This window comes from Populus alba, chromosome 1 (genome assembly GCF_005239225.2).
Source record: "Populus alba chromosome 1, ASM523922v2, whole genome shotgun sequence".
In the NCBI taxonomy this organism is placed as follows: Eukaryota; Viridiplantae; Streptophyta; class Magnoliopsida; order Malpighiales; family Salicaceae; genus Populus; species Populus alba.
This window is the reverse complement of record NC_133284.1, coordinates 34,851,945-34,864,325: the sequence shown is the minus strand read 5'-3', so window position 1 is coordinate 34,864,325 and position 12,381 is coordinate 34,851,945. Positions and strand designations below refer to the sequence as shown.

Sequence of the window (12,381 nt, the reverse complement as noted above, 5' to 3'; positions counted from 1 at the left end):
TCATTCCAACCATAGCAACTATTCAAACCCCAGCAGACCCACCAAGTTCATCAAAAACCAAGAGTTTGAGGACCGAAGGTTGAAGGGTCTGTGCTTCTGGTGTGACGACAAATTTGTACCAGGGCATAGATGTCGCAACAAAAAGGTATACTCTCTGAGTGTATTAGAAGAGGAAGAAGGATTACCAGAAGACGAAGTCATAGAAGAAGAAGTCAGTAGCAGAGAGGTCACTCCCCACATTTCCTTAGATGCTTTGGAAGGAACCGTGGGTCTCAATACAATGAAAGTCAATGGAAAAATGGTCAAAACTAATGTGTGCATTCTTATTGATTCGGGTAGCACTCATAATTTTTTAAATACCACTATAGTCAATAAGTTACAATTTCAGTTAACTCCCATCAAGCCAATGACTGTCCAGGCTGCTAATGGTGATAAAATGGTTTGTAAGTTCATGTGCAAAGGCCTCCGATGGAAAATGCAGGGTATAAGCTTCCAGGCAGATGTTTTCATCATCGACCTCAGCAATTGTGAGATGGTATTAGGGATCCAATGGCTGTCTCTGTTGGGCGATATTTTGTGCAATTATAAACATCTATGGATGTCCTTTGACTGGCAAGGACAAAGAGTTCTGTTGAAAGGAGAAAACCCACCCAAATTTCAAAGCATTGAACTCAAGCAGTTAAGTGCATTAGTCAAAAATCATCCACCAGGAGAGGACTATTTACTTTACAGCTTACAGTTCATGGAGTTAGAAGAAAATTGCAAATATCCTAAGCCACAGTTTCAAGGTATTTCAGATGCAATTTTACAAGGTTTACTGGAGTCCTACCAGGATGTGTTCCAAGAACCTAAGGGCCTCCCAACCGTGAGAGATCATGACCACAAAATTCCTCTCAAGTCAGGAAGTGAAGCAGTGAATCTTCGACCCTACAGGTATTCGGGGCTGCAGAAGGACTGTTTAGAGAAGATGGTGACAGACATGCTTGAGACAGGCATCATTCGCACTAGCAACAGCCCCTTTGCATCTCCAGTTATTCTAGTGAAGAAAAAGGACTCTACATGGAGATTGTGTGTGGACTATCGAGCCTTGAATCAGCTCACTATCAAGGACAAATACCCCATTCCCATGATTGAGGAATTGCTGGAGGAATTGGTAGGAGCTACTATCTTCTCCAAAATTGACCTGAAGTCAGGATATCATCAAATTCGTATGGCTGCAGGGGAAGAGTTCAAGACTGTATTTCGGACTCACAGTGGGCATTATGAATTCTTGGTTATGCCTTTCGGTTTAACCAATGCTCCCGCGACTTTTCAGAGCCTTATGAATGAAATTTTCAGGCAACACTTGCGTAAGTTCATTCTGGTATTCTTTGATGACATCCTTGTCTACAGCAGGACTTTGAGGGACCATTATGTGCACCTGGAGGTAGTGTTGGATCTCTTGCGAACACATCACTTGGTGGCCAGAGCTACCAAATGTTTTTTCTGTCATACACAGGTGGAATACTTAGGACACATCATTACTGACCAGGGTGTGGCGACAGATCCTCTAAAAATCCGAGCCATTGTGGACTGGCCTATACCTCAAAACTTGAAACAGCTGAGGGGTTTTCTAGGACTAACGGGGTATTATCGCAGGTTTGTTAAGGGGTATGGAAGCATCAGTAAACCCTTAACCTTACTGCTCAGGAAGGATGCTAAAGGGTGGAATGAAGAAGCTTCTAAGGCATTCAACCAGCTGAAAGGCTTGATGACCAGTGCTCCTGTGTTGGCACTACCTGATTTTTCAAAGGCATTCGTGGTTGAGACTGACGCTTCCTTGACAGGTATAGGGGCCATATTGCTACAAGAAGGCCACCCCATCGCGTTCATCAGCAAGTCATTGGGTCCAAAACAACAAATCCTCTCAGTCTATGAAAGAGAAATGCTCGCCATCTTACATGCTGTGACTAAGTGGAAGCATTACTTATGGGGCAGGCATTTCCATATCCGCACCGACCACATCAGCCTCAAATATCTTCTTCACCAAAAAATGACCACTCCAGCTCAACACCTATGGGTAGTCAAGCTACTAGGATATGACTATGACATAGAATACAAACAGGGACGAGAAAATGTGCCAGCTGATGCCTTATCAAGGATTCCCAGTCATGAGCTCTTTGCTTTAACTACATCCACTATATCTACAACATTGATGGAGGAGGTCAGAAGTTCTTATGATACTGATCCAATTATCCAGACTATTCTCAAGGATCTCCAACGTTCTAAGACTTCTCATCCACACTACATTTGGGTTCATGACCATTTAAATAGAAAAGGAAAGGTGGTCGTGGGCAACAACAGGGCATTAAGAAGTCAGATTATCTCCATGTTTCACAACTCAGCTGTGGGGGGCCATTCAGGCATGACGGTGACTTCTAAGACCCTAAGCAACTTATTCTACTGGAAGGGGCAACAAAAACATGTTAGGCAGCATGTGCGAGAATGTGTTGTTTGCCAGAGGAACAAGCACGAGAATGTGGCCAGCCCTGGTCTTCTCCAGCCATTGCCTATTCCTATTGCTCCCTTCATTGATATTAGCATGGATTTTGTGGAAGGGCTACCCAAGTCAGAAGGCAAAGATGTGATCATGGTCGTTGTGGACCGTTTTAGTAAGTATGCTCATTGTGTGGCCATCAGCCATCCCTATACAGCACCCACAATTGCTAGAGCATTCATGGATAATATCTATAAATTGCATGGGACACCAGCCACAATTACCAGTGACCGAGACCCAGTGTTCATTAGCAGATTCTGGAGAGAATTGTTCAGCAACCAAGGGGTCAATCTACATCATTCTACAGCCTATCACCCGCAAACAGACGGCCAGACTGAAGTGGTAAATAAATGCATTGAACATTATCTACGGTGCATGACTGGGGAGCGTCCAAATCAGTGGGCAAAGTGGCTGCCTTTAGCTGAATGGTGGTATAATACCAACTACCATTCAGCCACCAAGATGACACCATACGAAGTATTATACAGGTTCCCTCCTCCCATACACATTCCCTACTTCTCTAAAGACTCAGCAGTGGCTTCAGTGGATGACTATCTAACAACTAAGGAAGCAGTAATTCAACAAGTCAGGGCACACCTTCAACTCGCACAGAACAGAATGACTACGATTGCAAATAGAAAAAGAAGTGATCGCAGTTTTGAAGTTCAGGATTATGTTTATCTCAAACTTCAACCATACAGACAACAGTCCACATCATTCAGAGCATCTCAAAAATTAGCAGCTAAGTATTACGGGCCATACCAGATAATTGCCAAAGTAGGGGCAGTGGCTTACAAGCTCGAATTGCCCTCCACATCCATGATTCACCCCGTATTCCATGTCTCCCAGCTCAAAAGGCATGTGGGTAATCGGGCAGTGCAACCATCCTTGCCTATTCAGGGTCAGGAACCAGTTTTACAGCCCCAGGCTATATTGGACAGACGAATGATTCGGCAGAACAATCAGGCGATCACCCAAGTCTTAATTCACTGGGAGGGACTACCTCCTGCAGATGCAACTTGGGAGGCTAATGAAGAATTAAAGCTCAGATTTCCACAATTCAACCTTGAGGACAAGGTTGGTTTCGAGGGGAAGCAATTGTTACAAGCTGAAGACAAGGAAGAAGAAAATGGCGGGCTTTAATAAAAAATAAGCGGCAGCACCAATTACTTAAACGCATCGTTTCATTTATATTAATAATCACTGTTTAGTTAAGTCAATACGCATCGTTTTGTTAAGGAAACCATTCTGTTACAGAAAGGGAACCGTTACCAACAATATAAAGGAATGTAACAATCTGCATGAAAGGGGCAGAAAATACAATGAAATAGGACTGAATTCCTGAAATTAAGGAACTCCCTCAACACGCCTTTTCCTATCCTTTATCATCTTCCTCCTCCATGGCTGAGCAGTAACACTGACTGCACCCATTCTACAGCTTTTGAGAATACACTGAAACCTGTTCTGCAACATCCTATACAAATTGGTTCATTACTTGTTTCACCCGTAACACAGTTGCCTTCTTGTCAAGAGGGGCTGCACTTGCCTTCTCTCATCTCTTCTTAGAACAAAGACAGACAGAGTCTGAGACATGCATGTGCAAAAGGGTTTCCTTTCTTCAAGGTTTTTTTCTCCTTTTCTTTTCTTTTAGTTTTGTTTATATCATCACCTGCAAAAGGCGCTCATGATTGGATGTTGAACTGAATGTTTACTCTCTTCCTTCCTACTTGTAGATGATCAGTTTAGAAAATATAGTCCGTTAATAGATAGCAACAATGGCAGCAGCATTTTGTAACCTCAACCAGGGGTCTTGTCTCAAGAAACTCCAATATTTTCAAATTATATATATATATATATATATTGGGTTGTCTGAAATTGATTCTGCTAAATGGGGACATGGTTTGAACAAAAGGTTTAGCTTAACAAATGCCATGATGGAATGATTAATAAGCTTTGTTGAAATCCAAGTCAGTAAATTGAATTTTTTGGTAGCTAAGAGAGTTTGGAATCTAAAGAAACTTATGTTGAGTGTGCTGTTAGAAATATATTTGAAGGAGAAAAAGAAAACATGGTGAAACACAATCATATTTGTATAAATATATTATTTTTGACAAGTCTTAATAGACTTGGACTTCAACTTATAAGACTCCAAACATCTATTTATACTAGTCTAGGATTAATTTAAGAGACTTCAAAAATAAATACATCTTTAATAGTTACATGCATGAACTAAAAAACACTTTGAATATAGACTTCAAAATTAATTCTAACACGCCCCTTTAATTTTGAAAGTGTCACAATTTTTTATGTGATAGAGGTCTTATGATAACTTTTAATATTTTTTTTTATTTTTTTTTTACTATCACACTAATTCATAATTGTTTTTGGAATTAACTTCCATCTTCATTTTGGGAAAATTTATTTTGCATCTTTGTCTTACCCACTCCTTTCATCATGGCTAGCTAATGGCATTCCATTGCCATATCCTTAAATTGTTTTTCTTCAATTATTGTCTTTGTCTGAAATGGCTATTCTTAGCCATTTTTATCCTCTTGTGGTTGTTGCCACAATTTAATTTTTAGCCAAACATCTCTTTTTAATATTTGGCTCTTCAAGTGATCACTTCTTTTCTTCAAGTTGTTGTCTTCTTCTTATCATGGCTCTCTGGCCATTTCTCATCTCTTGTAGGAAGAGTTCTTCTTTTTCTCTTTTTCATGTGTGGTTGCTCTTGTATCACATCTCATCTCTTGTGCAAGAAGTTGTTAATTTGCACTAAGCCTTTTTCTTAGTCTTCTTTTTTGTAATCTTTTTTTATGCAAGACCTCACTTATTTTATTAAAAGCTATCATTTTGCACATCTATTTTTTTTTTTTTTTGACGTTACTTCTCCATCCATTTATTTTGAGATTTCACACTCTAGTCCTTTTAGAAGCTCACTATATCAAACTAGCTTCGATTCCATGTTAGAAATATATTTGAATGAGAAAAGGGAAACATGGTGGAAGACAATCTTATTCATATAAATAAATTACTCTCCTAGGAGAGGAAGTCTCAATAGACTTGGACTTTGACTTACAAGACTCCAAACATATATTTATACTAGTTTAAGATAATTCCAGAATCACACTGTGAGTTGTCCTTGTAGTTATGGCGAAACAACTGCGTATTTCTTTGAATATTGATTGTGTGACCATGCATGCTTCTGAGAATTTAATGGTAGATGATTTGCATCACACTTCAGCCATTTTTTACTAGCTTCATTCTTTTCCTCTTACTAATATACACTGCATTCATCTTTCTTGTTTAGTGGAACAGGTAGGTGGTGCAGCTGCTAGGTGGTGCAGCTGCTTATTTGCAATTACTCTAGAAGATGGTACATAGTTTCCGATCCTGCCTAACGGATTTACTGAACTAGCAAAGGGAGACATCTTTCTTGTAAGAGCTCGAGATGCATAAGGGAGACAGCAGACCTCTTAGGTGCTTCGATTAGTGGTGTTTGTTGTGTTCTCTCTTTGGAAAATCTCATCCTAAACTAGTGTGGTTCGTAGCCTAAATGTCCTATAATGAGTAATTTCACTGGCTGTATTTTTGCTAAATATAACAGTGCACCGTCAGCAAACTATCCTCATGGGTATACTATGTTATCTCCTTTACTTCAAGCTGTTAAAATTCATGTGTGTGGTCCATGGGCAGCAACTATGTTGTCTATGATTTCGATACAGGAGCAGATAAGAACAAGAAAGAATCAGTTGTGAATTTGGTTGGCAGGTGAATGGTTAATTCAAACTACAAACTTTTGTGTTTTGATGAAAAAGAAGCACATTTATTGAAGGAGAGAATCGATAAGTGTTTGCTAATTGTGCTTTGATATATGGCTTTGGGAAGCTGTTCAGTGGCCTTCATTGCTGCTTACTCGTCACTTCTCTTCGGCTTCGTGGGCCTGACATGGACATCAGTGGGGGCAGGAAGCATACCTGCAACATTATTCCTGGCTTGTGCAGTTATTTGTGGTCATGTATATCAGGTAAGGGAAATTTTACTAGTTTGTGGAGTGCTAAAACCAATTGGCATAAACCATTTCCCTCAACTTTTTTCACACCACCGTGTGCCTCCCATCTGCCACCACACAGCTCACGCTCACGCTTCCTCTCACTAACGAGAACCTCCATGACTACCGCTGCTAGAGTTATTCCCTGCCACTGTGAGAAGCTTTCCCTCATCCAGCCAGCAACCCAGTAACAGTGAGCTTTTCTTCTTCTCCAGCGACAGCTCCAGAGTTCCAACCATTCCTCCTCCGCAGTGCAGCTGTGAGGCTCCATGAACACTTCCAGCAGTGGCATCTCGTAGAATCAGCTCTACACTGGCTCGTCAGTAGCTTCTTCATCAGTAGCACCGTGGACCTCTCCAAGCCCTGCACAGCACCGTGAACAAGCTGCAACTCCAGCGTTCCAGCCTCAGCTACTTGATAGATCGCGACCTCTATTGCAGTCTAGTAGCGGCATACAACAGTGCCTCAGCCACCGTGAACTTTAGTTCAGTCACAGCAGCAACGAATGGCAGACTCCTTTCTATAGTTCCATAGCAGTAGTGCAGCTGTGAATGACATGTTCTCGCTTTTGAATCTTTCCAGTCCAGTGATTCAGTATCATCTTTTGCAAGCTCTAAATAATATCGTATTCTACTATAGTGCATCGAAATCAAGAAGAAACCTCAGCTCTTATTTCTTTCTTAAGAGCTTCACCCATAACAGCAACTGTCAGAGAGGTGGCCACAGCGTTCAAGCAAGGTCTCTGCTACGCCCTACCAAATAAAGAAAAAAAGAAGAAGAAAAAAAGCCACAAGCCGTGAGCTTTAGTGATGTGGACTGAATAGCAAGACAACAAAAGGGCTGACTATTGATTGCACAATCAAGCACGTTTAACTTTCTTACGTAACAGTGGGAGTTTCCTTTCATTTCAGTAATTAGCTTTTACTCTCTCAAATAATTCGGGACGTTTCTTTCCGTTTTTTAGCTTTTATTTCCTCATTAATTCTGGACTGTTTCCCAACTTAATGAAGCTGTTTTAGGACTCTAGGAATTCTGTTTCCTCTATTTATTTGGTTGTAAGCACTTTGTGAAAAACAGACAGAATAAATAAAAAAAAACCAAAACTCCTTTGAGTAGTTAACTCAAATATCTTTCTTTCTTTGTTTTTCTGCGGAATTACAGATTGAAAAAACCTTGTGTGTTAGAACGCGTGTGAGTTCCGTTTTTGTCTGCATCAGGTTGGTATCAGAGCTCGGTTAGTTATCGTCGTTATGGAACCAAAAAGACGCGTGAACCTACCGAACCTTCGTGAACAACCGTTGGATGAAGTCTACGAACGCGATGAGATTGCACGACTACAACAACAAGTCGAGACGTTAACGCAGCAGTTAGCAGCGTCAATGGCTCAACATCAAGATCCAAATCTACAAGACGTGGAAGAGGAGTCTGAAGAGGATGAAAATCCATTCGCCCATCAGCCAGTACAGAGGAGGCCAGCGCATGATGAATCAAGGCGTTGGGAGACAAGCCTCAAGGTTGACATACCAGAGTTCCATGGTGGCTTGCAAGCGGATGAATACCTCGACTGGATCAATACAGGAGATGAAGTTTTAGAATTTAAACAAGTTCCAGATGACAGACGAGTAGCACTGGTTGCAACAAGGCTTAGAGGTCGGGCCGGGGCTTGGTGGCAACAAGTGAAGAAGGCAAGGACTCTACAAGGAAAAGGAAAGATTACGAGCTGGGACAAGATGAAAAAAAATATGCGCTCTGCGTTTCTACCATACAACTATACACGGACGCTCTACCAACGGTTACAAAATCTAAGACAAGGAAACCGTTCAGTTAATGACTATACTACTGAGTTTTATCAGTTAGTATCGTGAGATGCGATCGCAAAAGATGAGGAGTCACGGGTTGCGCGATATATTGGTGGACTGCGGATTCAATTCCAAGATGTCCTGAATATGTTTGATGTTTTGGGCGTGTCGGATGCCCACCAGAGAGCAATACAGTTAGAGAAACAACTAGTGCACAGAAACACAGGGGGCCTGAACTTTGGAGGTTCTAGTGCAAATACAAGCAATAACAGCGGATGAACAGGGAGTATGAATTTCGGGGGGACCGGTGCAGGTAGTGTAAGCAGCAGTAGCACACGAACAACCGTTCCACCATCTCCTATTACCAAGCCTCCTATGCCTACACACATAACGACACCTAACACAGGTTTTCGTTGTTTTAATTGTGGGGAACCAGGACACAGGTTCGCAGAGTGTAAGAAAGGACAACAGAGAGGTTTGTTTTTAGATATTGAGGAGATTAACAGGGAACAGGAAGGCGATGTTGAGGTAGAACCAATTTATGATGAGGAAGAGCGTTTAGAGGTGGATGTTGGACCAATGTTAATGATCCGGCGCAACTGTTTGGCACCACGTGTGGTAGAGGATGATTGGTTGCGCACTAATGTATTCCAGTCCACTTGTACAATTAGTGGAAAAATATGTCGGTTCATTGTTGATTCAGGTAGCAGTGAAAATATAATGTCCGATGAGGTGGTCTGTAAACTACACATGGCAACAGAATCACATCCTCGACTGTATAAATTAACATGGCTGGATAAGAAGAATGATGTTACAGTATCAAGACGCAGCTTGGTGTCTTTTTCAATCGGCACCACATACAAGGATCAGATTTGGTGTGATGTGGTCTCCATGGACGCCTGTCATTTATTATTAGGCAGACCGTGGCTATATGATCGACATGTGCTGTATGATGGGTTCTTGAATACGTGCACCTTCATATTCAATTCAATCAAGGTTGTGTTGTTACCAAAGAAGGAAGTTACAGGCGACACTCCAAGAGGAGAAAACAACAATTTATTGACAATGGCTAAGTTTGAAGCTGAAGTCAAAGAGTCTGGAGTTGTTTACGTGCTGATCGGAAAAATGGAGGCTGAGAATGGCATTATTCCAAGCAGCGTGGAGCCATTATTACAGGAGTTTGAAGATCTATTTCCAATAGAGTTGCCTGAAACCTTACCCCCATTAAGGGACATTCAACATCAAATTAATCTGGTCCCGGTTGCCAACTTGCCCAACAGGCCGCATTATCGGATGAGTCTGAATGAACATGAAGAGTTACGACGCCAAGTAGAGGAATTGCTAACAAAGGGGCATATTCGGGAGAGTCTTAGCCCATGTGCGGTGCCTGCCTTTCTAACCCCAAAAAAAAGATGGCACGTGGAGAATGTGTGTCGACAGCAGAGCAATTAATAAAATTACGGTACGTTACAGGTTTCCAATTCCACGGTTAGATGACTTGCTGGATCAATTGAGTGGAGCCACAATATTCAAGAAGCTAGACTTGAAGAGCGGATATCACCAGATTCGTATCCGACCGGGAGATGAATGGAAAACGGCCTTCAAAACTCGAGAAGGACTCTTTGAATGGATGGTCATGCATTTCGGACTGTCTAATGTCCCAAGCACATTCATGCGAGTGATGAATCAAGCCTTGCGGCCTTACATTGGTAAGAGTGTGGTGGTTTATTTTGATAACATTTTAATTTATAGTGTTGATCCTAGGATGCACCTACAACATCTTCGAGAAGTTTTGACCGTGTTACGTAAAGAACAATTCTTCGCAGCAAAAGGAAAGTGTGTGTTCTTAAGTGACTAGGTCTTGTTTTTTGGATACATTGTGTCTTCTAAGGGGCTTTCAGTTGACGAGTCAAAAATTGAAGTAATCAAACAGTGGCCACAGCCTCAAACCATGACTAAAGTCCGAAGCTTCCACGGGCTGGCATCATTCTACCGCCGCTTCATTCCCCACTTCAGCAGCATAATGGCCCCAGTGACTGATTGTATGAGGAACAATAGCAAGTTTGTGTGGACACTTGAGGCCGAACCAGCCTTCTAAGAAATCAAAAGGAGATTAACCACCGCCCCAGTACTTGTTCTCCCAGACTTTTCAAACCCATTTGAGCTACACTATGACGCCTCAAAGCTAGGAATCGGGGCAGTTCTTAGTCAAAATGGCAGGCCTGTAGCCTTTTTCAGTGAGAAGCTTTCAGGGGCAAAATTACGGTATAACACCTATGATGTTGAATTTTATGCAGTGGTTCAAGCAGTGAGGCATTGGCGACATTATCTGTTTCTTCAGGAGTTCGTCCTATTTACTGACCACGATGCCCTAAAAAATATGGGGAGTCAAGATAAGATCTCATCCTGGCATGCATCTTGGGCTGCGTACTTACAACAATTTACATTTGTCATCAAACACAAGGCTGGTACACTGAACCGGGTGGCTGATGCCCTTAGTTGCTAAAAAACTATGTTGGTTGATATGCGAGTCAAAGTAATGGGTTTTGACTCTTTTCAAAATTTGTATGCATCTGACCCTTTTTTTGCTGCTGTACTAGAGAACATTCAGAACAACCAACAGAGTGACTTTGTCCTCCATGATGGATTCGTCTTCAAAGGCACCCAGCTATGTATACCTGAGTGTAGTCTCCGAACCAAGATCATTCAAGAACTGCACAGAGAAGGACATGTAGGGAGAGATCGAACTTATTTACTTTTTTTGCTGGTCGTTTTGTTGAACGTTGTAGGATTTGTCACGTGGCCAAGGGGGGAGCCACTAATGCTGGTTTATACATGCCACTTTCTGTTCCAGTACGACCATGGACCGACATCAGCATGGATTTTGTTCTAGGCCTCCCGCATACCCAACGCGGATTCGACTCCATTTTCGTAGTAGTCGACAGGTTTTAAAAAATGGTTCACTTTATACCATGCAAGAAAACGACAAATGTTGTTAATGTGGCTGAATTATTCTTTCGAGAAGTTTATCGATTGCATGGGCTGCCAGAGTCAATTGTGTCAGATAGGGACACTCATTTCCTAAGCCATTTCTGGCTGAGTCTTTGGAAAATGGTTAACACTCGCCTGAACTTTAGTAGTGCTTATCAACCCTAGTCCGATGGACAAACCGAGGTGGTGAATCGGTCGTTGGGTAATCTCCTTCGTAGTTTGGTGGGTGATAAGTTAAAATCTTGGGACAAGAAACTTGGCCAAGCAGAGTTTGCTCATAACTATGTAGTCAATCGTAGCACCAAGCTCAGCCCCTTCAAAATCGTGTACGGCTTTCTCCCACGATGTCCACTTGACTTGGCTAATCTCCCGAACAACACTAAAGTTAATCACAAGGCAGAGGATTTTGTCACCCAGCTGCAGGACATTCACAACCTCACCCGAGAGAACTTACTAGAATCTATTGCCAAATTTAAACACGATGCAGACCACAAGCGGCGTCTTGTCAATTTTGAGGTGGGGGACTTTGTTTAGGTTGTGCTAACGAAGTATCGCTTTCCTATAGGCGAGTATAATAAACTGTCCGCATGCAAGATTGGTCCAGTAGAGATTATTGAGAAAATTAATTCAAATGCCTACCGCCTCAAGCTGCCCAGTCATCTTCGAACAACAGATGTATTTAATGTCAAACACTGGTTTCCTTTCCATGGGGATTTGTCATCAGAGGAGGAAGATCTCCCGAATTCGTGGTCGAATTCTTCTCAGCTTGGGGAGGATGATGTGGACTGAATAGCAAGACAACAAAAGGGCTGACTATTGATTGCACAATCAAGCACGTTAAACTTTCTTATGTAATAGTGGGAGTTTCCTTTCATTTCAGTAATTAGCTTTTACTCTCTCAAATAATTCAGGACGTTTCTTTCTGTTTTTTTAGCTTTTATTTATTTCCTCATTAATTCTGGACTGTTTCCCGACTTAATGAAGCTGTTTTAGGACTCTAGGAATTC

At 41.8% G+C, this 12,381-nt stretch overlaps 1 protein-coding gene across 1 annotated transcript; it reads left to right on the top strand.

Annotated features, from left to right (window-relative positions):
• The first annotated feature begins 6,221 nt into the window (after window positions 1-6,221).
• LOC118055373 (uncharacterized) lies at window positions 6,222-12,163 on the top strand. Its single transcript, XM_073407248.1, has 11 exons — window positions 6,222-6,304; window positions 6,422-6,560; window positions 7,802-8,436; window positions 8,827-9,768; window positions 9,857-10,092; window positions 10,285-10,425; window positions 10,528-10,865; window positions 10,984-11,114; window positions 11,173-11,328; window positions 11,593-11,890; window positions 11,969-12,163. The coding sequence occupies exons 1-11, from the start codon at window positions 6,222-6,224 to the stop codon at window positions 12,161-12,163; spliced, it is 3,294 nt and encodes a 1,097-aa protein (XP_073263349.1).
• The last annotated feature ends 218 nt before the right edge of the window (window positions 12,164-12,381 follow it).